At 42.6% G+C, this 22,998-nt stretch overlaps 2 protein-coding genes across 3 annotated transcripts in view; both read right to left on the minus strand.

Moving 5' to 3' along the window:
- CDK14 (cyclin dependent kinase 14) overlaps nucleotides 1-1,174 on the minus strand; it is a 320,901-nt gene extending 319,727 nt beyond the window's left edge. For both annotated transcript variants that reach the window (XM_082044834.1, XM_082044833.1), the window contains exon 1: nucleotides 743-1,174. In XM_082044834.1, coding sequence (XP_081900960.1) covers nucleotides 743-833 — 91 coding nt within the window. In that variant the 5' untranslated portion in view covers nucleotides 834-1,174. The remainder of the gene's footprint in view (nucleotides 1-742) is intronic.
- A 19,804-nt stretch (nucleotides 1,175-20,978) lies between these two features.
- Nucleotides 20,979-22,998, minus strand: part of PTTG1IP2 (PTTG1IP family member 2) — a 28,726-nt gene continuing 26,706 nt past the window's right edge. Inside the window, exon 7 of the mRNA XM_082046656.1 lies at nucleotides 20,979-22,573. Within this exon, the coding sequence (XP_081902782.1) occupies nucleotides 22,524-22,573 (50 nt within the window). The 3' untranslated portion in view covers nucleotides 20,979-22,523. The remainder of the gene's footprint in view (nucleotides 22,574-22,998) is intronic.

Below are 22,998 nucleotides of genomic sequence, written 5' to 3' on the forward strand. Positions count from 1 at the left end.
TGTGCCAAAGAGCAAGCTATACACCAGTCTGAGCAGACCAGAACTCTTTGGCATTGTTCTCAGTAATAAATGCGACTGCAAAATAAACTGGTGCCAAAACCAGAAGTGGCATGGTGATAGCAAGAGATAACACGCTCAGCAGCAGCGTTCAGATAACGCTACCTCAGGATGCTTCATGTCAGTGAAAGAACGACAAGACTTTGCAGCAGATGACAGACTTCTTTTGTCTGGCCTCCTAAATCACTGGGCCGCCGCTATCTGCTTCAGCATCTCATGCCTCAACTTAAAACAACGTGCAGACCGAACAAAAAATAAATTATCAGACCTGCAACAAAATGAAAATAAGGATTTGGTTTTGGCAAGGTTTGTCTTCGGCAATGGAGGCATCCTAGCCAACTCTCATTTATAGTTTGTTTTTTTTCTAGCCTATTTCGGGCTAACTCCACTACAGACCCACGCAGCACTGCCGGGAAAGAGCTGTAATTTTCCCGAGATTTTTTCCCAAGAAACGTTTTTCTGGAACAGCGTTGTTTCGGGTGTTTCCAGCCTTGCAGCGCTCAACCTACAGCCCTCGCAACCGAGCGAACCCCTCACTCCTCGCCGGGCACCCTCGCCCCTGCTCCGCCGCCGGCGGGCACGGCTCTGCCCGGCAACGAACCGACCCCCCTGCCCTCCGCAGCCGGGACGCCCCCGGGGGCTCCAGGCAGCGCCGTCGGGGTCCCCCTGCGGGTGCAGGACTCACCTATTCGGCCGAAGCTCTCCGATAAAGTTCTCCGCAACTTTTTCATCCTGCTGATCTTCTCGGCGGAGTGCGAGTCAATCATGTCACACATGGGGGGGCGACGCCCGCCCGCTCGCCAGCCGCCACCCCCGCTCCCCTGGCTCCGGGGGAGACAACCCCCTCTCCGGCTCCGGGACTCCCCAATTGTCCCGGGGAGCCGCCGGGCGCAGCGGGACAGCGCTGGTCCCGCCCGAGAAAGGAGCTCTAAGCCGCGGCGGCGGCTGCTGCTGCTGCCGCTCGGCTCCCCGCCGCCACCGCCCGGCTCATCGCTCCGTCCCGTTCCGCCTCCTTTCCCCGGGCTGCCCCAGCAGAGGCAGACGCGGCGGGGAGGGCAAGGGGGGAAAGCAGCGCCGAGGAGAGACGGAGGAGTGAAAGGAAAGTCCGGCGAGGGGCTGCGGGCACCGGCGGAGGGAGGGAGCGAGCGAGCCAGGGAGGGAGGGTGCGCTGAGAGAAAGGAGGAGGCGGAGCCTGGGCGGGCCTGGGAGCCCCTGTCGTGGCCGGGGGGAGGCGGCCGGCCCTGCCCGCGCTGGCAGCCGCCGGAGCCGAGTCCCCGCCAGCCCCGCGGCGCCCCCGCCCGCCCCGCGCCGCAGCCGCGGCCGCCCCGCCCTTCCCCGGGCGGCGGGACGGGCGGTTACCGGGGTGAGGCTGGAGGGAGAGGAAGCGGCGGCGGCGGCGTGAGGGGGGAAGGTGGGGAGAGCTGGGCCGGGCGGGCCGAGGGATGCGGGCTTTCTCCGGGCGCGTCCCGAGCGGGGGAGCGATGTGGCAGTCCCCGCCGGGAGCCCTTAAGGCGGGGGCAGCATGGAAGATGTTTGTGGTAGCGTTTGGTTGGGGAACAAATACATCATGTGCATCGGGGGTGTCGGCACCCCAAGCCATTGCATTGCGGTCTTCTGGGGACGCGCTGCCTTATCCCCCGAGCCGGCAGAAGTCACCGCGTCGGGGCGCGCCGAGGACGCCAAGGGCTCCGCTCCTGGGCGAGGGATCCGCTGCTCCCTGCGGAGCGCGGCTTTTAAAGGCCGGTGCAAGTTGTGTAGGTTTGGCGGCGGAAGAAGCCGCCCTCCCGGCCTGATTTCTGGGTGGGTGTTGGCTGGGATGCTACCCCAGCAGCCGTGGTGAGGCTGGTAGGAAAAGGGCCCCTTGCCGTGAGTGTACACCCAGCCCTTCAAGTTGAAACTTGGGCTCCTCTCCATTTATGTCTCAAAGCACGGCCAGATAATATGCCTTCAAGTGCGCTAGTCTGCAGCTTAATGAGTGTTGGGAGCTTTTGATCTTGTTAACTCAATTGAACCAACATTATTGAAAAATAAATCAGTTTAACCCATCAAGATGGATGGCCATGTCTAGTCTAAAATTTAAAATAGGTACTTTTCAAGAACAATACACGTTAGTTAACACATTTTAAAGCCCAGGTTTGCATGGTTTAAATGTGTTTAAATGCATGTTATCTGATTAAAATGAACCTGGGTTTTAATGAGGCTAACTAACACAATTTACCGGGATTAGATGGTGTCCAAGCTAAGAGTTGTTAACTCAATTTTAGAAGCACATTTGTCTAGACAAGTGTTTAGGTGGGTTGGTTTTAAGCCATCTGTAACTCTAAGCTCTGGGATCAGACCTTTCTATTAAAATGCAGCAGAGGTGGCAAATATGTAGCATCTCAAGGTGGAAGTTTATCTATTTTCTACTATAATCTACTATAAGTGTTTATACTTGTATCTCTTGTGGCATACAAAATAATGGGGAATTGTGCTGCTCTATAGCAATACAATCACCCTGGTGAAATATCTTATACACAACCCCTGAATCTGCAGACAGTTTGATAAAAAGGCTTTCAGAAGTGTGAATACTGTTGACCCTGTTAGCATCTTGGAAACAGGAGCTAAAATGGCACTTTTAATGTTATCTATGTCATGTTATGGAAGGAAATTGCAAGAAGGTGGAAACTGAAAGGTTGTAAATAGCAATGCAGGGAAAGAGAGGAGAGATAAAAATTACAAAGAAACAGAGAAAAGAAGGGAGGGCACAAGCACTTAAGGATATTTTATTCAGTCATTGCAAAAAATGACATTAGTCCTTAATAAAAGTTGATAGTTTCACCTTTGTTTAAATGTGACATTACTGTTGGTGAATATTTCTGCTCTGAGTGGAGGGGAAAATGCCATCATCATAAATAAAATATTCTGGTCCAGGAGCTGAGACTAAGTTTAGCATCTGAGCCCTTCGCGCTTTCCATACATGCCATTCACACTGGGCAGCCCTGCTGCCCAGCTGAGACTTGTACCAACACCACTATAATTCAGTCTGCCACTTGCTTTTGGCAATTAGGTGTATAGTTTCTGAGAGCTTCTAAGGAACCCATAATGAACTGTGCTTAACTGATAGATGGTGTCTTACCTGGTGAATTAGCCTAGATACTAGAACCTAGTGAATGTGGACCAATATTCCCATTTTGCCCCTATTTCTAGATAAACTATGACTTTGTCACTTGTGGAGGACAAGCTTCTGCGAGGCTACCACAGTGTGTTCAGCTGTCTTTGACAGAAGCACAGGCAACCTAGAGTTTCTGACAGGCATCTGGCTTTGCAGCTGCTTGGGAGTGATCTACGAGAATATGTCAGTGTCTTTTAAATCAATGAAAATTTTGCCTAAATTAGACATCAGTGTGGTGCCAGTGAGAGAAACCCAGGCCTCGTCTTCTGAAAATTGTACAACCTCAATCTGCAGAGATGCCACACAGACTTTCTCCAGCAGAGGAAGGATGAGCTTGAAGCTGTGCACAGATCCTCAGACTGCACACTGCAGTTTGTTTTATTCTTCCCTCAGTGGCCTTTAGTTGACAGAAATATTTCTGTTAAAGTCCTTCTTTGTTCTCTCCCCCACCCAAACCTCTTCTGTTTCCAAGGGTACTGGTGTTGAAAATTAATTGAATTCAGGAATGTGGAATCACTTTTGTAGCTTTGATCAAGCTCATAAGCTGGCGGTTCTTATTTTTCTTTTCTGTATTTCCATCAGCCATCTCAGGAAACCAGTAAAGCAGAAATGCGCAATTAGCAAACCACAGAGATAGCAGCTATTCTAAGGATGATGTTTTGCTTCCTTGTAGGGGCAGGCTTTCAGCTCTGTTTTTATGTTTAAGTCTTGCAATTTGTGGCCTGAGAAAATTGACATGAAAAAAATGCTAAATAATATTGCTGTTTGCTGCCTTCTTCCACAAGCCTGTACAAAGTTAGAGCATGTTTGCATTTGATGGGGCACCTGCATTATAAAAAGCCAGGCACTTGATGTACAGCGTCCTTTCTCACATCAGCTCCCCAAAGATATACCCTAAATAAAAACCTGCTTGCAGTTACTTCATGATTCCAGCATCTCCTTACCTGGCTTTGGTAAGAATTCACTACAAATCCTGACCTCTGCCACTGCGTCATGCTGAATCACTCTGCAAATGTAAGGATTATCAAGTGCAGGAAAAATATTTGCCAAGATATCACTTGGCAAGTTGGACAACAGGAAGCATTTGTCTCCACACATCTCGCGAGCCAGCGAGCCTAATCATTCAAATGTTTTGCGCTGAGGTATGGGTTGGGTTTATTTCTGAAGAAGGGGAGACAGCAGGGCTGGCAGTTTGTTCATTATTGTGTAAAATAACATATTGTTTGAGGCTATAAGCAATGCGGTCATGGGCCTGGAGCACGGGGTGTGCCAGCAGTCTCCTTGCTGCAGATGGAGCAGCCACGGTTGCCCTATTCATTACTTGCAGGGTAAGATGAGACAACAAAAAATAAATCCGTGATGTGTGGTGCAGATGGTGGCTCAGAGCGTAATGCAGAGCTGTGCCCTTTCCAGATCTCAGGGCATTTGCTGTTGATTTTACAAAGTGATTTTATATGGTCTGAGCTCTCTCTCAACCTCTGTGTTGGTTTGCCGACCCCCCCAAGCATTTCTCCTCAGGGGCTCTTGAAAAGCAGTGTACCTACTTAGGTTACATTCTTGGGCCAAGTGTTTGAATCTCAGAAACCTTAGGAGCACATAAACAAGCAGTGTGTGTTTGTGGAAGAGGTAGTTAATGCCGTTGCTTTGGAGCGTTAGGTGGGCAGAGTAAGCCCTCGCCTCAAGGCTGTCTGGGGGGATGAAATAGTCAGTATGACTGTCTTGCCAGCCCTTCTGCTGCCAGTATAAAGTAGATTTTCATAAATCTCCCTGGCTAGAGATGTTCTCTGTTAGGCCAGTCTGCTCACCTTGAAAAGATCTCTCTCTGCTGCGGCGTCTGGGACCTGAGTGCTAGGAGCTGTGTTGCTTGTTAACACAGCAGTCCTTTTGTGACCCTCCAGTGATGAAGATGGATGTTACACTCCCCCTCCTCTCCCTCTCCCCACAATCTCACTTTCACTTGTCCTCTAGTAATACTCACTCCAAGATGACTGTTATCCAAAGAGAAAGCCAAGCTCTGCTAACACAAACGGTGCCGTATCCTTAGGGACATGACCTTTAAGCTCTACTAGCAAAATGTGTTAGTGACAAAAATTAAACTGCAACAACAACAGGAGAATAGTACCTGCGTAATCTACGTCCACATCATAACTTTACCCTCCAAAAGCTCTCAGAGCTGACGTATCATTTATTGCCTTATTGGTAAGTGTTATTAAATCCCAGCATTTATTAACCTGTGGAAATTTCCCCTGTTGATATTCTGTGCATCCCTGCTGATGATAGAAGGACAAACAGGCTCAGATGTTGTCTCTCCAGCCTGGCTGCCGTTGCCAGACCCTGCTCCATGGGGTAGGGAGGGATGAGTTAGGGCTCACACAAACGTCATTCCAAAGGTGCAATGGGGAGAGCCTGGTTTTCCTAGTACCTTGTGGCCAGCTGCTGCTTAGAGATGGCCCGCTGAATCATCCATGGTTTTACTTCTCCAGTAACCTCTCATGGCCATTTTTTTTTCATGAACTAACATGTGGATTACTTGTTTTATGTTTCATTCTTTATGCCATCGCATTAGAGGTGGCATGGCTGCAGATGGAACTTAGCATTTTTAACTTTGACGCTTGTAGTTCCTGTCCCTGTCAGGCATCTTCCTCATGGCATAAGTGAGTACACTTCCATTGCTAAGGAAGTATGAGCTCTTTCTGGTTTGGCCATGACACCGAGTTGCAGGTTAACCCTGGTGGGCAACTGAGCACTGCACAGCCACTTGCTCACCCCCCACCCCCTCTGCCCCACCTTAAGAACTGAAGAGAAAAGGAAGAGCAGATGCAAGAAGTCTTATGAGTTGATAATTTTACAAGCAAAGGAGAAGCAGAAAAAGAAATAAAAGGATAAACAAGTGATGCAAAGGCGATCAGTCACCACCTCCCACAGGTACAGCAATGCCCAGCCTGTTCCTGAGCAAACAACGGCTAACCTACCTACACCCTGCTCCTCTCCGTTGTGTTTCTGAGCTTGCCATTACGGGACATGGAGTATCTCTTTGGATAATTTGGGTCATCTGCCTGGTTGTGTCCCCTCTCAACCTCTTGTACACCTCCAATCTATTCACTGTGGGGACAGGATGAGAAACAGAGGTGGCCTTGATGCTGTACAAACACTGCCCTCCAGTAGCTAAAACATTAGTGTGTTGTCAGCATTGTTTTGGTCACAAATGTAAAACATAGCACCATGCCAGCCACCGTGAAGACAATTAACTCCATCCCAGCCATACCTTGCCCACACAGATGGAGGGAATCACACTACTGATACAGAGTGGAGAGAAAAAAAAAAAATCAGGAGTGAAAATACATCAGAAACCTACATATTTCAAACTAATAAGTAACATAAGTATAATTTATAAAACTAAAGCTTTTACAATGTATGCTGCACTATAAATTGTGTAATCTCAGAGATTCTGCTGGGCAAGTATAACATGTTAGATTTGCAGGAATATATGAGCTGAGATGCTTTCCAGTTTGGGATCACCTGGCTACCTAGCAACACAGCATTGATGCTGAATGTTGTTTCTGTGAAATAAGTGGAAAAACCTTTTAATGAGCTCATTTTCTTGTGCCATCTTGACAAAAGTCTAGTAAAAGAGAACATGGTATTTGAAATCTAATGGCCTCAACCATTGTGACATCAGACCCCAATGTTTTGAAGTCCCTGAAATGTTCAAAAAACCCCCTCATAATGGTGCAAAATGAAGCATCAGGAGGACTGAGGTTGATCCATTTAGATACATGCAAAAAGCATGTGTGAATCGTGACATTTCATCATAAATATTTAATTAAGGGTGTTTACTGTAACATCACAACTGTTCTTTGCAGCAAAACCCTTGGCTATCACCAGCACTGTAGCACTGTTTGTGCAGCTCGAAGGTCTGTGCCTGGGTGCATGTGAAGCCCAACTGACTCGGGTTGGGAAAATATGAGACTTAACATACACAGCCAAGGGAAATTTCTCATGGGCAAGGATCCTCTTGTAGGTAAACCATGATATTGAAAACATGGACGCTCAAACCCAGTTGATTCTGGATGTGAATATTCAAGTGTTACCTGTAAAATTATATACCCATGTGCTGATATCGCATGAAAACAAGGTTAAAATATAAACCCTACTTTATTTCTAAGATCTCTCCAGCTTCTTATTGGTTTGGTTTTGGATTATTTCCCCACATCTCATCTAGTTTAATCATTTGCAATGACTAGCATTTAGACAAGACATATTAGGTAAGCAGCATATTGGATGGACTCTATTTATTCATCTCTCTCTGGTTTTTTTTTTTGGATTGTTCTAGTCTGTAGGACAGAGTATAATGGGAATGTTACCTCCACAAAGAGAGAGAAATTCTCCCCTCAAAATAATACAAAACCTTTGCAAGAGTTATATATGAAAGGCTGCTTTGCCAAAATGGAGACCTAACTTCTCAATGTGAAAATCTAGATGGACTTCAGGCATGTGTTCAAACAACGCTTGTTCTTTCCACTCAGCTCTATCCCAAAATCAGCACCTAAACGAGTTAAAAACAGTTCAGCCCACATGCCACTCTTCGCTGAGAGAAGGTTTCGGAAACTGTATCTTGAAGGTTTTTTTAGTTCCTATCCCTGTGGTAACAAAGCACTGCACAAAATTAAGTACCACAAAACCACAACGGAGTACTCTCCTTCACTACTCACTTGCAGTATCTTTGGTCTTCACAGAGTCAGCACAAACCAGTGCTCCAGATTGCTGAATCCAGGTCTTTCTTACAATGCAGTCGCAGTATAGGCTCTGGTTGCTGTTTAGGGGCCTTATATAGTGATAAGGGGTCTTATAGAAGTGATGTCTATGCAGATAATGCAGATATGATCTCTGTCACAAAAGTGTTGCAGTCAAAATTTACAATGGAGGACTGTCAGAGTACATGTGATAGTTGGAGAACGGTAGTACCCATCATCTGCAAAATGAGTCAGAAGCACAAGGCACAGAAAATTGGCCACTATGGAGTATATTTCCCAAGAAAAATGAGGTTTTGAGGAAGATGAAAGAGAGGCTTTGTGCTTGTTTAAAGCCCTGCTTCCAGGAGTTAGGGCGAATGTATAAAGACATTCTAAAGAAAATTCAACTGAAGAGGAGCTGACGACACTAATTAGAGGTAGGAGTTGGTGCCACAGCAGAACTTAAGTAGTTCATGGATTTATGTAATTGGAAGTTTTAAAAGGAAATAAAAGGTGGGGGTGTTTAATACAGCAGAAGATAGAGAGGCAGCAGAAAGAAACAAAGCAGGAAAGAAATACTTGGGATGATAAGCTGGAAAGATGACCTATAAACCAGGTTTTGGAAAACAGGATAAAGAACCTTTATCAAAACTGAGGGATAGGAGCTTGTGGCAGCCAATCTGTGAGATGAGGGTTTTAGCTACATGGAGGAAAAGTCACACTGGAAAGAAGGTGCTGCCAGATTTGAAGAGCCTGGACCTTTGTGAAAAACAAGATGTGACAGTTCCCTCAGTATTTTTTTAAATAAAGCATGGAGTAAATGCTAAAAGGTGAGACCTCCTGCAAAATTAGGAGGAGAAAAGCCCAGGTTATTGTATTAAATTTGTGACTGACTGCAGGCATACCAATTAATTATGGTACTTGTAACAGTCTTGTCAGGATAGTGCTGTGAAAACTCGGGGTGGCTGACCTATAAGCCAGGTGACAACACAAGTTATTTTAATGAAGTGCTTTTCATATAGACTAGCAAGAAACAAGTCACAGCAGAGAGCATCTGCGTTAGTTGTAATGACGTCTTAGTTCATTTCATCCCTTGTAACCTGAGCTATCCAGAGTCCATTTCAGCCACTGCCTGAGCCCTGTCTGACCCATACTGCTCCACAACAGTCCCACTGGGATCCCACTGCCTCTTGAAGAACCTCTTAAAACACACAGCTCTTCCACGGGTGATGAAAGGATAGGACATTGGACAAATATTGTGAAGTGCTGGGTGGAAGGAGTGCTCTCCAAAGGCCGAGCAGTCTATTCTAGACATGCATTTTTGACATACCAAAGCTGGAGGCAAGGAGGTGAGTCAGAGACTGGTGAGTAAGAAAAATCACATGAAGAGGAAAGCAGTGGACTGGGACCATTAGGCTGGACACACAAGAGGAGTGTCAGAAGCAGATTGAGATCTGAGCAGGAAGGAGTCAGTCTGGCACAGAGAAGAGGACCTGTGATTCATCCCTGCAAAGCTGCTGGCCAGAATTGCACAGTGGCTTCAAAATTTAATGGCACTAAGAGGTCCTAGTACATCACTGACCTACCACATTCATTATTATTGTTGTTGGTCTGTATGCAAATATGGATTATTACGAGATATGTCTGCTTGCATCAGTAATGAATTGATGCCAAAACACGAGCAATATTGCAACTAACTTTATTCAAAGTTTATAACTCTTGATTATTTATCTTACTGAGACTTTAAAGATCAAATTTTAAAACAACAGATTTTGAGCCTAATATCCATTCACATCAGCTAAGCTCAAGCTTGAAATTAAGTACCTAAACTCTTTATCTAATTGGTGAAAATAAGTAGGCGATTCAGGACTAATTCCCGTGCTTTTTTCTGAGTTTATATAAGAAAAATTCACCAATCTCAAGGTACTCTAGCAGGACTTAATTTACTTGTACAGGATTTTCCAGAATTTGTATTTTATATTTCTCCTTTATAAAATGTGATTAAATGGGCAGGACTTTCAGTCTGATTTGGTTTAATGTAGCAAGTAAGTAATCCCGCATTATTTGCTAAAGTATTTACATTATTTCTGAAATTCCTCTTGCAGTGACAATCATCCAGAATTGATGTATCTCTAAGATTTATAAAAAGTGATACACAATATAAATAAGTATGGATACCCAGGGAAAAAGGTCCCTGGGGAGCAATTCACAAGACAGATTCCCTGCAAGGTAATTTTTCTGGTGAAAGCTTCACTTGACAGAGTCCCTGTTAAGAAAAATGTCTTTCAGAAAAAATATCTGTGGGTTATACAGTCCTAAGGAAAGCCCCTGATAATTCCAGCTTCCTGAGTTCACAAAACAAGGCTCTCATAATTGCATGTCGTGCTCCAAGCATCCCAAAGGAGCTGACACTAAGCCTTCATTCCTCCACCCCAATTAAATGAAACAAAATCCGTATTGCCTTAGAGCCACCTTTTCCCCTGGTTCCTCCAGTTCATAGATAGCTATTTGCTGTAGAAGAACCTTAGATTCTATGAGAATTTAACACACTATTTCTCAATTGCTAGTGAGAACAAGAGGAGGAAACATAGAAAACCAGTAAAACAGAATAACCCATGTCCTCTCCTTGGTACTAGAGGAACAGCAGACAGAAAAGATCATCAAGAAGAGGAGAAGGGAGTATATTCTGGACATTCTTCAGGAGAAAACAGATTAGGAGGCAAAGGACATGGTCCTTCAAGGAACAGAAAGAGATCCTCAGCTGCAAACAGCCAGCTTTATCAGAGTGAAGAAAACTTCTCAGCAGTGATACGTACTTCTTGGGTAACTTCTCACTGTTTATTTACTGCATGACAGAGATGTTCCTGTTTCTGGCTCCCTCTAGATTCTTCATCATTTTGGACTCTCAAACAAGCAGTGTTGTAGTGCCCAACCATTGCCACAGCCAGACCCTTTGCCAGTGTGCTCCAAGGCATGGCAACCACGCGGACCTTCTCCTGCCCTCAGAGGGTTCATCAAATTCTGCAGTTCCAAATATTGTACAGGGATGGACATTTTCTCTCACTTAACCAAGTTCAGTTTGGGGTGATGGTGTCTAAATGTACTTTTTTATTGTTTACTAGAATCAGGATGATTCCACAGCATTGTTCTTGTGTTTTTTTTTCACCTTTCACACTGAGGATTAAAGATCGGCCTTGGAAAGTGATAGCCAGTGACCTAGCAGGGCCTTCTGTGGTGCAGTGGTGTCCAAAGGTCATCTGTCTTTTCAAATAGAGAATTCAGCTGCTGTGATTCATCATCTGTGTTTGATGTCAACAAGAACATTGGTCCCAGTAATGACAAACAGCTCAGGCTGCATCTAGCTTCCTGTCCAGCTGAGCAGCTTTCATATTGAGTAAATGAGCACAGTTTTGTATCATACATCTTCCAAGAATAACTCAAAGACAAGACATACTTTACTGTGTCCAAAATATATTTAAAAGCTAACTTATACTTTATTTCTTGCTGGAAGCCCTGATTCCTAAGTTATGATCCTTGATGCTCCAGTATGCTCCTTCATTAAGTATATTTTTGTCTGTCTTCATTCAGGTGAAGTCATGTATCTGTATTTTAGAGTAAGAGTTCATTAGGTGGTGCAACCAGTAGATAAAAGGAAAACCTTAAAATATTTTTAATCTATTTGGTGTACTGAAAAGAATGTCAGGAAGGAAATTTGTAATAAAAGACAGGTTTATGGCTCCTTTTTTTGCTTCACATCCTAGTCTAATTTTGTACTCCTTCAAATGACAGTTCCCTTGTGATACTCATTTAAGAAAAGTAATAACCAGTGCAATGATTAAAACCAACATTGTAGAACTGTTACATCATATTCAGGAACCAAGTCCATCACAGGACTGTCTGATCACCAGAGCTGGTGCTGTCTAGCCTGGGGGCATTAAATACCTTCTCTACCCTGGGGGCACTAAATACCTTCTCTGATTTGTTTTCCTATATTTGCAGGGATTATCTATTCATGCTTTCCAAAGTAAAAAAAAAAAAAAAAAATTTCCTTTTGAAAGAAAAATCATTCCTTGTGAATTAAAATTAAACCAGCACCGTGCTTTCCTTCAAATGGCCAAACTCCCCAGGGAGAGAGGCCAGGCCCGGTGTGGGCCGCTGCAGCCCCCGTATGGCTGCATGCTCTGTCCTCCCCCTGAACCAGCAGCAGGCTGCTGTGCCAGCCCCAGGAACCACTCAGGGAATGGATTCCCCCAAAAATTAATGCCCCCCCCACACCAGGTGGTTGATTTTCAGGCAGCTGAGGGCTCTGCACTGAGGTACCACATGGCCTCTTCTGCTGCTGACACTGCGGAGAGAGAGGAGGGCAGAGCAGGGAGTGCTTGTTAATAATAGGCATGCTGATAAACTTGGAATGGTTTAAGACAAAACAATATAGAAAGTGGTAAAAGGAGAACACTTTCCCAAGGTCAATATGTGGCAGAACTTATCCTGGAGTATAGGTAAGCAAATGGATCTGAAAGGTTTCATTTACTCACCTCTTGCTCCCCAGTAGCTTATAAATAAATGATAGATTCAGAGAAGAAATCAAGCAAGTTGCCAAATCCAGGAACATATTTCTGAAAACATTGCTGAATCCATGTATTCTTCCAAATAAAAGCAAAGAGATTTTTATCTTCCACTATCTAAATCTGATTTATAATACACTTTAACAAAGGGTCTAGACATATTTTAAACGTTATGCAAACATGAAAATGAGTGCCTAAATTCTTGTAATTCTTTGTGTTCTTTTTAATTCCAGCCTGAGAATTAGACAGATAACATACTGTATAGATAACATTTTAATTTATTCATTATATTCTGATAATTTTTTGTATAGTGAATTAAATTAATAAACTGGTCATAGTCCTTTGAAGTTCAATTTAGAAAGTACCATATCTGCATGTAATAAACCCCATGTATCTATCCTCCTTCTTCTACTATCATGTCTAGTCACTACTATTAAAAGCTTTTTTAAATATTCCTTTGCTTCGTTTAATAGGGATTTTTACAATATCATTACACATTCTAATTGGGTGATTAGGGTTTTCGTGCCATCCATAGAAATACAGGGTGAGTAAATGGAACTCTTACAAGTTATTTTAAAAGAAATTAGCTAAAAGGACAGTGACATTTTTACACACACACAGAGTGATGAAATCCAGAGTTAAGAATTAGGCAGGCTTGGCACAGCGCGCTGCAGCCCAGAGCAAAGCCCCTGAGCAAAGTACGGCTGGTCTAGGGAAATCAACCCACCAAAAAGGGGATTCTCCAAAGCCCCTCTAGGAACAAGGTTTTATACTATCCCTTACTCTTATCTTTTCAGATTTGAAAAGCAAAAAGCCCTTGTGCTAGAGGATTTTCTGCACTCAACCACTTTACTGCCAGTTTTGGAATACCATCATTCTGGGGCAGCTTTGGCTCACCTTCATATTCTACATTTGATGAGGAGACTCGTTCAGCACTGGGGCAGCCTTGAATACTCTCCTTTGTCAGTTTTGTGGCCCCATGTTTGAGCCTTAGACACAATCTTAACATGACAAAGCTGCAGGAAACAATTTATTAGCACATCTGGGCAATGTCAAGCACATTACAGTTTGATGAAGCTGGTGCTTCTGATATCCCTAGAAGGCAGATGTTTAATAAAGACAATAGTGATCATGGCAGAGGGGTTCTGCCTTATGCAGATATCCCTATTTATCCATTTGTTTTCCTCAGAGATGGGAACAACAGTAACAAACCAATTTTTATAACAGCAAAATTAGAAATTAACTTGGATCCTAACTACTTTCATAATTTGGGTATACGGGAGGTATTTGCCCCTCAGAAGCCATAGTCCAGCTGATCCCACTGACTCAAATTCACCATAACATACACCAAGTTTTGGTCTCCTGTAAATCAACTTAATGTCCAGGACCAAACCGAGCACTGAAATGAAGTGTCTGTTTCAGCAGAAGCAGGAGCTAATCAGAGCATACAGTTAGCCATGACTCCAGTACCCCAGGACAGATATTTAGCCTCCTTCTAAAAAAATATCTTCCTAAATGTTTTTATTCTGTGTTATTCAGGTATAAAACTCCCATTCCATATGTATAACAGCACATCAAGAAGTAAAAAATTAGCCCTGATAGGGGATTTCTGAAAGTGCCTCTAGTGCTATTTTGAATATTAACAATATATATTAACTATATTAATGTATATTAATGTATATTAATGAACAAAGAGAAAAGTGCAAAGCAAAATGGAAATCTCTGAAAATAGTGAGATATTTGATTTTGGTTACAGTGTCTTCTGGACTCCTTTGCTGCCACCCTGGGAGAGCTCACATTAGCTCTTCTGGCCCAAGCCTCCATCAGCACAACTCCTATCAACTCATTTCTTTCCAGCATGGTCTCTGCAGCTGCCTTCACATGCAGAAATACACATGTGAACATGTCTTAGTCTTAACGAAGTCTGTCATCTTGGAGACATTCAGCTGTGAAACACCACAGAAAAGCAGAAGAGGTGGAAGATCACAGGTTGTAGAAATTACTGGTATATGGATAAATGGATAAATTGAACATACATGGCAGAAAATTCAAGTTCAGCACAACTAAGAAGATTACTTACGTCTTAGAAGGTAAAAGCTGTGAAGGTGTCCAAGTACATCCTGAGAAGGGATGTTTCTCAAGATCTGAAGCAAACTTTCAGAATAAATGAGAGATAAGAGGTCCTTGCGGCAGCAGGAAGAATTTCAAGGCTCTTATTAGATAAACAGGAAGCAATTAAATAGCTGTAATAAGTGACAAACGGAATGGGAAAGGTGATGCGGGAAAAAAAAGTAGAAGTTACAGCAGATTATGAAGTGTTCTATGTTTTGCAGAATGCTCCCTGGTCTTAGGCACTGACTTCTGCCCTCCCAAGAGTTTCTCACCAGTGAGTGTTATTCTGACCTGTGTAGGCTGAGATTAGCTCTGGCTGTCCGCACAGTGGAAGGGATCATCTGCAACTCTTACACACGTGGCTTCAGACAGGAGGAATGGGAAGCAGCCTTGAAAATACAAGCAGTTCTCTCCTGGGTCAGATCAAAAGGTCCCTTTGGCCAGTGTTCATCTTGCCTGGGGACATTCAGGAGGTTGACACTGCCGTGCCGACATCTGGATTTTTGCAAAATTCCGGCAAACAATTATCTGTGAGGGAAAAATGAGTGATATAACTGAGACCGTGAAGTCTAAAACTCAGAAAGAAGTAGTCCCTCCTAACGCACAGTACCTGAGCTCTGCTAGTGGGTACTGAAAGATGGAAATATTGCTTTTTCAGACCACAGGGTCTGCACTTGGCACTGCACCTGTGTGGAGGCAGGAATGAGCCACCCCTTCACTAGCTTGCCCAGAAATGCAACCACAACAAAATGGTGCCATGCAGATGCCCACGTGCTTCCTCTTGCTCTGTAACTGCCATGAAAGAAGTGTAGCTGTACCCACAACCTGCGTCCCAAAAATGAGCAGAAGCAAAGGGAAGCCTTTGTCCTGCTGGTTCTGGCCATGTGCTGTTCAAATCAAGCTTCAAAGCAGTTCACTGGTCTGTTGCAACAGTGTCAGCTCTGCCCCAAAACATGCTTTTTAAAATCAGCTACTCAGTACTTGTAAAGAAAACTAATTGGTAAAAGGAATTGCATTTAGGGATAAAATGCAAACTCTGCAGTCCATTCCCCTCACACCATTCCTGAGCCTCAATTTTATTAACAATGTCATAGAGCCTGCGAAGATGACTAGCTGTCTAGGAGTTTGTATCATTCATCTTTGAACTTTCAGGCATTGTCTGTCTCTTTAGCCCCACAGCAGCTAGCTCCAGAAGCACTTTATCTATTTCAAACTCATCTCTGACTAGTTTCATTGAGTGTGTTCTAGTGCTGGTAATGTGGGATTATAGTTCTATACTCGCCTTACCCACTACCTTGATTTCTATAAACTTCGCTCATCTCCCTCCAGTTTGAAAAGCTCCAGCCCTTTAGGGTGTCCTCATGAAGCAAAAGGTTTAATGTAGCAGCAAACTGACACCCCTTCATCCCCTTCCTGACACACAGTATTCTGTTAGGGTTTTTTTGACTGCCATATGATTTCAGACAATTATGAGCAATGACTCTCCGATCTTTTTCCTGAGCTGCATCACACACGCATAGTATTTTTCCTCTGCTACATTACTTTACATTTTTCTATGCTGAGGTTCATCTGCTCACCTACTCAGTTTCGTAAGCTCTTGCACAGTCTTCCTCACAACTGGTCCTGCATTATCATCAGCAAACTTGGAGATCTCACTGTGGACCCCCTTCTCTTGGTCAGCACAATGCTAAGACGAGGCCTAGCGCCTATCCTTGGAATACCCTACAGCTCATTCATCACCGTTCTGAAAAATTATTTGCTCTCTATCCTTTAACAAGCTTTCAGATAAAGTTTGTTCCTAGAATCACAGAATACCTTGTGCGGGAAGGAAGGGACCTTCAAAGCTCATCCAGTCCAGCCCCCCTACCATGAGCAGGGACATCTTCAACTAGATCAGGTTGCTCAGAGTCCCGTCCAGCCTGGCCTTAAACGTCTCCAGGGATGGGGCATCTACCACCTCCCTCGGCAACTTGGGCCACTATTTTACCACCCTTGTAAAAAAATTTCTTCCTCATGTCTAACCTTAATCTCCCCTCCTTTAGTTTAAAACCATCACCCCTTGTCCTAGCACAACAGGCCCTGCCTAAAAGTGTGTCCCCACCTTTCTTATAGGCCCCTTTTAAGTACTGGAAGAAAACAATTCTTCAGTAACCTCTGGTGTGCAGTATTGTCAAAGGTTTTTTGAAAATCCAGCTGTATCATACTCAATAGACTGATTTTACCTGTGTGTTCACCAGCACCTTCCTAGAACTCCAGGAGGTCAGGAAGACAGGATTTCCCTTTGCAGATGCCATGGGAGCTCTTTTCCACACCAATCTCATTTGTCCAGTGCTTAACTGATCTGAATTCACTCTGTGGTGATGTAGATTAGTGGTATTTCAAGAATATACAGGAAGAAGCCTGAGCATTAAAGAAAAACTTTGGTACTTCTGCAATGCAATAGGTAAAATCGTTACCTTGGAAATTAACACTGCATCTTGAAAAGTTGCAAACCTTGTTCTGCCACAGTTGAGGACTTGAGAGGTCATCCGGTTATAGGAAATGCCAAGTTCATATGAAGGAAAAAGTAGTAATGAAAGGAAGTAATGGGAGCTAGAAGGACATTGTCTTTGAGGACAAGAGCAGTGTGTGTGAGAGATTCCTGAACTGATGCACCGGAAATAAGTAACTAGGGCTGGTCTGAGAACACCAAGTGCCTGATTCTATTTCAAGCCAGGTGACAAGTAGTGGTATAAGAAAGGTTGTCCTTGAGATGCAGGTCAGAGACATAGTTAGCTTAGAAACTGTGACAGAAACAGTGCTGTGAAAATCCACCTCAACTTGGAGTAATTAAAAATTTCCTAATCCTTTTTGCTACGTTGCTACTTGACAGCTCCTTGCACAGATTGGACTGAAGGTCAAAGTTAAAAAACAAAACCAAACATGTTTGTGGACCAACTGCAAATAACTTTATCTTCATCCTGCATCTTACTTCATCATGTTAATACACAAACAGATTCAAGCTTACATGGTTCTCAAAGTGACTTTGCTGTTACCCATTTATCTGCCACACAAGCACTTGACTCAAAGTGACAGCTCAAAAGCTCTGCCCTCTATTACTTTTCCTCGTTGAGAAGCAATTGCTATATCAGCACAAGAAAAGCCACTCCAACATTTGATTAATAATATATACTGATGGTAGAGACATTCAATCAGAAGACTGATAAACTTGTTAAGCTGCTGAAATCCACTAGCAATTTCTCTAGGTCTAGACTTAACTTCCACCCTTCCCACTTTATGGAAGCTCAGCTAAGACACCACTAAATAGTTTATTTGGAAACTGTCAGATTGGTCAGGAAAGTTTGCAATTTTCAGCCAGCCTTCCTATAAACAGTAAGCCTGGTTATTGATACAGTAAGTGAATCAACCTGGGAATACTCAATATTGCAATATAAACTGTGTATTTCAATTTCTATTTTAAATGACAGGACATAATACAAAAGCAAAGCTCATCAGATGTGCAAAAGGAAACACCTTTTTTTGACCACTGCTCTATCATCTCCCCACTACCTATTCCCTTTTGCCTCCCTTCACAACTTTTCCTGCTCATGGATGGTTTGGCTCATTCACTGCTTGCACATTGTGCCTTCACCACTTCACCACGGCTTAACAAAGCAGCAAAGAGGCAGAATGGAACAAATAATTTTGTTCTCTTCTCTTCTCTGATATTTAGTATCTTTTGTATGAACTCAGCATCAGAAAAGAAAGCAGAAACTGTTTTTTTTGATAACTAAAGTGCGTTCTTAAGGACAAATGCTCTTGAACTCACATATAACCAGAGATACGTAACAAGGACGTGCAATTGCTGCCAACTTTACCATCTCCCCAGGCTACTGACCTCCCAACTCCCACCCTGATTATCTCCCCATCATCTCCCCTCTGAGTATCCTTTTTCCTCTTCATTCTGTCCCTGTTCAGCCCCTGACACTCAGAAGAGGGAAAAGAACAGCATAATGGCTGACTCTATCCCACTTCTTACTGGGCCAACAAAAAAAAAAAATCTCAAGAACTGCAGGTTCAGCTGGGGGCACTGCCAAGTCAGAGCCACCCTTCAGGCACATAAGTGGTGTAATCATACATAGTTTGGGTTGGAAGGGACCTTCGAAGCTCATCTAGTCCAACCCCCTGCAATGAGCAGGGACATCTTCAACTAGATCAGGTTGCTCAGAGCCCCATCCAGCCTGGCCTTGAATGTCTCCAGGGATGGGGCACCTACCACCTCTCTGGGCAACCTGGGCCAGTGTTTTACCACCTCATTGTAAAAGATTTCTTCCTCATCTAAGGAATTGCAGTTTGGTATACTGATTCTTTGAAAGGATAGATGATGAAAACTATGTATGGGAGTCTGAAACAAAGATACTGTAAGAAAAAAAAAAAAAAAAACACCAGAAAATTGACTGTTTTTCAAAATGTCTACTTAATCAAATAACAATAAAGCAGACCATGGTGTAAACAACTTAATGGACTCATAATCAAATCCAGTATTTCAGAAGTGGCAACAAATATGTTCCTGTATTAAGGTAAAACAGCATGCTTCAATCTATTAAAATTCTCTTTACACACATAAATTACACTCAGCAACATTGCTCTTAAAACTGACCCACTGAGGTTTCAGTACTGGAAGTTCTGTTGGAAGATAAACACACATTTTAAGTTTCTCACTTCTGAGATTGTTTTTCTTTTCAGATAGCAAAACCTTCACTACTAAAATTAACAAGCAAATCCCACTAAAACAGAAAGTGTAAAGACAGAGGGAAGAGAGAATAGAGTGTGAATGAAAGGGAAGTCTGAGAAAAACAGATTATTAACAGAGGTATTATGGCTCTCAGGCTTAGGTTACACCATTTTCCTACTTCAGTTTTGTTTATATATTGCATCCCTTCTATCTGTTGAAAAAGCATGAAGGAGGGGAAGCTTATACTGAAAATGCTAAATGCCTTTGTTCACACACCTGAGAACCAAAGATACCATGTTAACTCTTACTACAGTTGTTTTCCCAATTACTTGTGGCTACACTGAAATACAAAAACTAGCAACCTTTCTATTTATAAGCCAAATCCAGTATTTCTGTAAAAGTAAGAGATACTGACACACAGGAAAGCAGAGAAAGCTGCAATTAATATACTGAAATAAGGATATTTTCCATCCAATTAATTGCTCCAATGAACACAGTGAAAAAGGGTTAAGTAATCTAAAAAGTCTGGGGATTGTTTGGGGATTTTTGGATTTTGTATTAAGCTTTAAGGCTGCTGTCCATGATAGTCAAATTAACAGCCTTCTCTAACTGTGTAAGTAAAATTATAGAATATTAGAGGTCCATCTTGACATTTTGTATAAATTATAGCTCACACTACAAAGTTAAGGTCTAGTATATGGTAAGTTAGGTAAAGATAATTTTGCCCACAACTGTACCTTGGTAATGCCAAGCTAACACAGTGTGTAAGATTGCACAGAACCACTCAACCTTCTCTTTAGATGTAACACAACTATTCTGCAGCAATGCAGCACCCATTCTGTATTCTCAAAATATTTTATTCAATACTTCACTATTGTTGAACTTGTAAAAAAGGTTGTCCCTCCTCCCCCTTTTGTTAGAATACATGACAGCCCTTCACATACTGTAACAGGTGTTGAAGAAAAATGTTTTTCTATTAAGTCAGGAATGTCACTCCTTGGGTTGTGAGACAGCAGACAGAACTTCATTTTTGCCAAAGTTACCTCCAGGGAAAACCATCAGCATGTTTTATTTCCACACTATCAACTCACTCTTATCACAGATCATCATTCTTCAGAGACAGCCATCTGAATAATACTTCAGACTTGACAGGAGCTGACAGATGAAGAAACATATATATATATATAAAATCAGTGCCTACTAATAAAGTGCTGAATAGGAGTTAAGAAAGAATGAGGGGAAAAAAGGAAAACTGGACCATCAGTCCATTAACAGTAGTTGCAGTACGGATTCAGGAACTGGGAAACATTTTTATATAAACTCCTGAGAACTGCATACAGAGGTACACAAACTGTTCACAGAGGTATATCCAGTGAAAGAATGGAAGTGAACACTGTCCAAAATCAGCACTGAGTTACTAAAGCCAAAGCAGAGGCAGGTTCTTTGGCTCTGTAAGGAATGGCAATCCACCTCATCACCCACAGGCAAGATTTAACTCCCACCACACCTATGTGCTGTTAAGATGTTATTCTTCTGTCAGAAAAACAGCAAAAGCAAAAATGCATCCTTTCCCTTCTCGCAAACTCATAACTGATCACTTCTTTTAAACCAAGTTAATCTAAAAGTATACAGAACAACAGAACCAAATTAAAGTGTTTATTTTAGGAACATTGATAAAAATAACACATCTTCAATATTATACATTGGTTTACTGGATAATATACAGCAATGGAAGTTATTTAAACTGTACAGAATAAATGGGTACTTGCATTAGACTACCAGGAAGAGCTCTTTGCTTGTTGCATCATACTGGTAAGCTAGTAAAAATGCTGCTATGGAAAGAGAGAGGAAATAAATCACATTATAGAAATACCAAAAGAACAATCAAAAGTTAAAAAAAAATACTGCTTTCTTACTGTACTGGGGTTGGATGAGATGGAGGTAACTCTCTTCACAGCAGCCCAAATGGTGCTTCGCTTTGGCTTTGTGTCTAGAACAGTGCTGGTAACATACCCCTGCTTTGGCTCTTGCTGCAGTGCTTGCACAGCCTCAAGGTTTCATCTCTCCCCACTCCACCCACTTCAGCAAGTAGGCCAGGGGTGGGCAAGATGCCGGGAGGGGACACAGTTGGGACAGCTTGCCAGAATGGACCAAAGGGATACTCCAGGCCATGCAACATCATGCTCAGCAACAAAAACTGGGAAGAGGGTGGGCAGAGGTCTGCTCCTGGGGGCGTGGCCACTGCCTATGCATCACTTTTTCCCCCTACCGTCTTTTTCTTCACTTATTAAACTGTCTTGATCCCCACACCCAAGAGTTCTCACTTTTGCTGTTCCCATTCTGCCCCCTATCCCACTGCAGGGAGGGAGGGAACAGCTGGGTGGTGCTGAGCTGCTGGCCAGGGTCAACCCTGGTAAACTGAAGGATCTTTTTTTTGTTAATTATACATTAAGCTTACCAGAAGAAAGTGTTCACACAAGCTGATGCTTCTTCTTAAATGTAGGCACACAAACCTACATTTACTTCAAGAATGACCTTCTTCCAATATGCAAACAGAAGTAATTTCTTTCTCACATCAGTGATACATTCAAAGTACACCTTAACATTTCCACAACTGAGTTGCATTATTCAAAGACAAGTACGCTCCTCTCAACCCTCAGACATTAAATTCTTGAAGTTCTTTTTCCAGAGGGGCTAAAACTCCACCCAGTTCTTACTATGGTAGTACATAAGAATGGGCCTGGTGTATTTTCTCATCAGTATCAACATCAGCTATTTCTGCTGTGTGAAGCTGTGCTTCCCTGTTGCCTTTTATTTTTAATCAAACAAATATAAAGCAAGGAAAAAACTTTAAGATTTCTTACTCAGTTAAGACCGAATTCAAACACATGATTGCAACTACAAGTCATCTACATCAAGTAAAGAAACACAGTTTCAAGATAGGAAAGATACTATTTCACAATTAAATGTCACCATAAAATACAGAAACCGTTTCAACAACCAAAAGCATTTATAAAAAAATTACTTGTATATACGTAGATGATAGAAATATATATTTCATGAAGTCTTTATCTACCCCTAGTTTTACAACCAGGAAAACAAAAACCTTTGCAGAAAAGAGCCCAAAAACAAATGAAAACAATCTTTCTGTATTCTGGAGCTACAGCTCTAGTGGAAGGTGCTCAGCTTTATTCATTCTCAAATCTGCTGTATGGATTATCAGAATCCTGGAGAAGACCTGCAAAAGAAAACAGGACTGCATTTATCATTTTCTCACCAGTATTATATAAAAACCTTGAATTATTGACCTTACTTTAATAGATACTCCAAATAACAGAACCAAAAGGCAATTCTTGTCTTGCAATAGTTCCTCTATTACTCAAACACTCAAGCATAATAATAATTTGAAAGTGTTCTCAAGTACTCTTATTTCTCAGACTGTTATCATGAATAGGTATTTCATTATTTCACAGAGAGCATTTCTCTATGAAAAATTCTTATGGAAAAAGCATTCTCATTTGTGAGGTATACCCTACAAAATGCATTTACAAGAGAGTCAAATCTACAAGAATCTAAGCACAGAGATGGCTCAGAAGAACAGATTCAGACTGGTCCGTTTATAAATTCAAGTTACTATAAAATCATCATCCTTTTAAAATATAA

Source organism: Streptopelia decaocto, assembly GCF_964273445.1.
Source record: "Streptopelia decaocto genome assembly, chromosome: 2".
Classification (NCBI taxonomy): Eukaryota; Metazoa; Chordata; class Aves; order Columbiformes; family Columbidae; genus Streptopelia; species Streptopelia decaocto.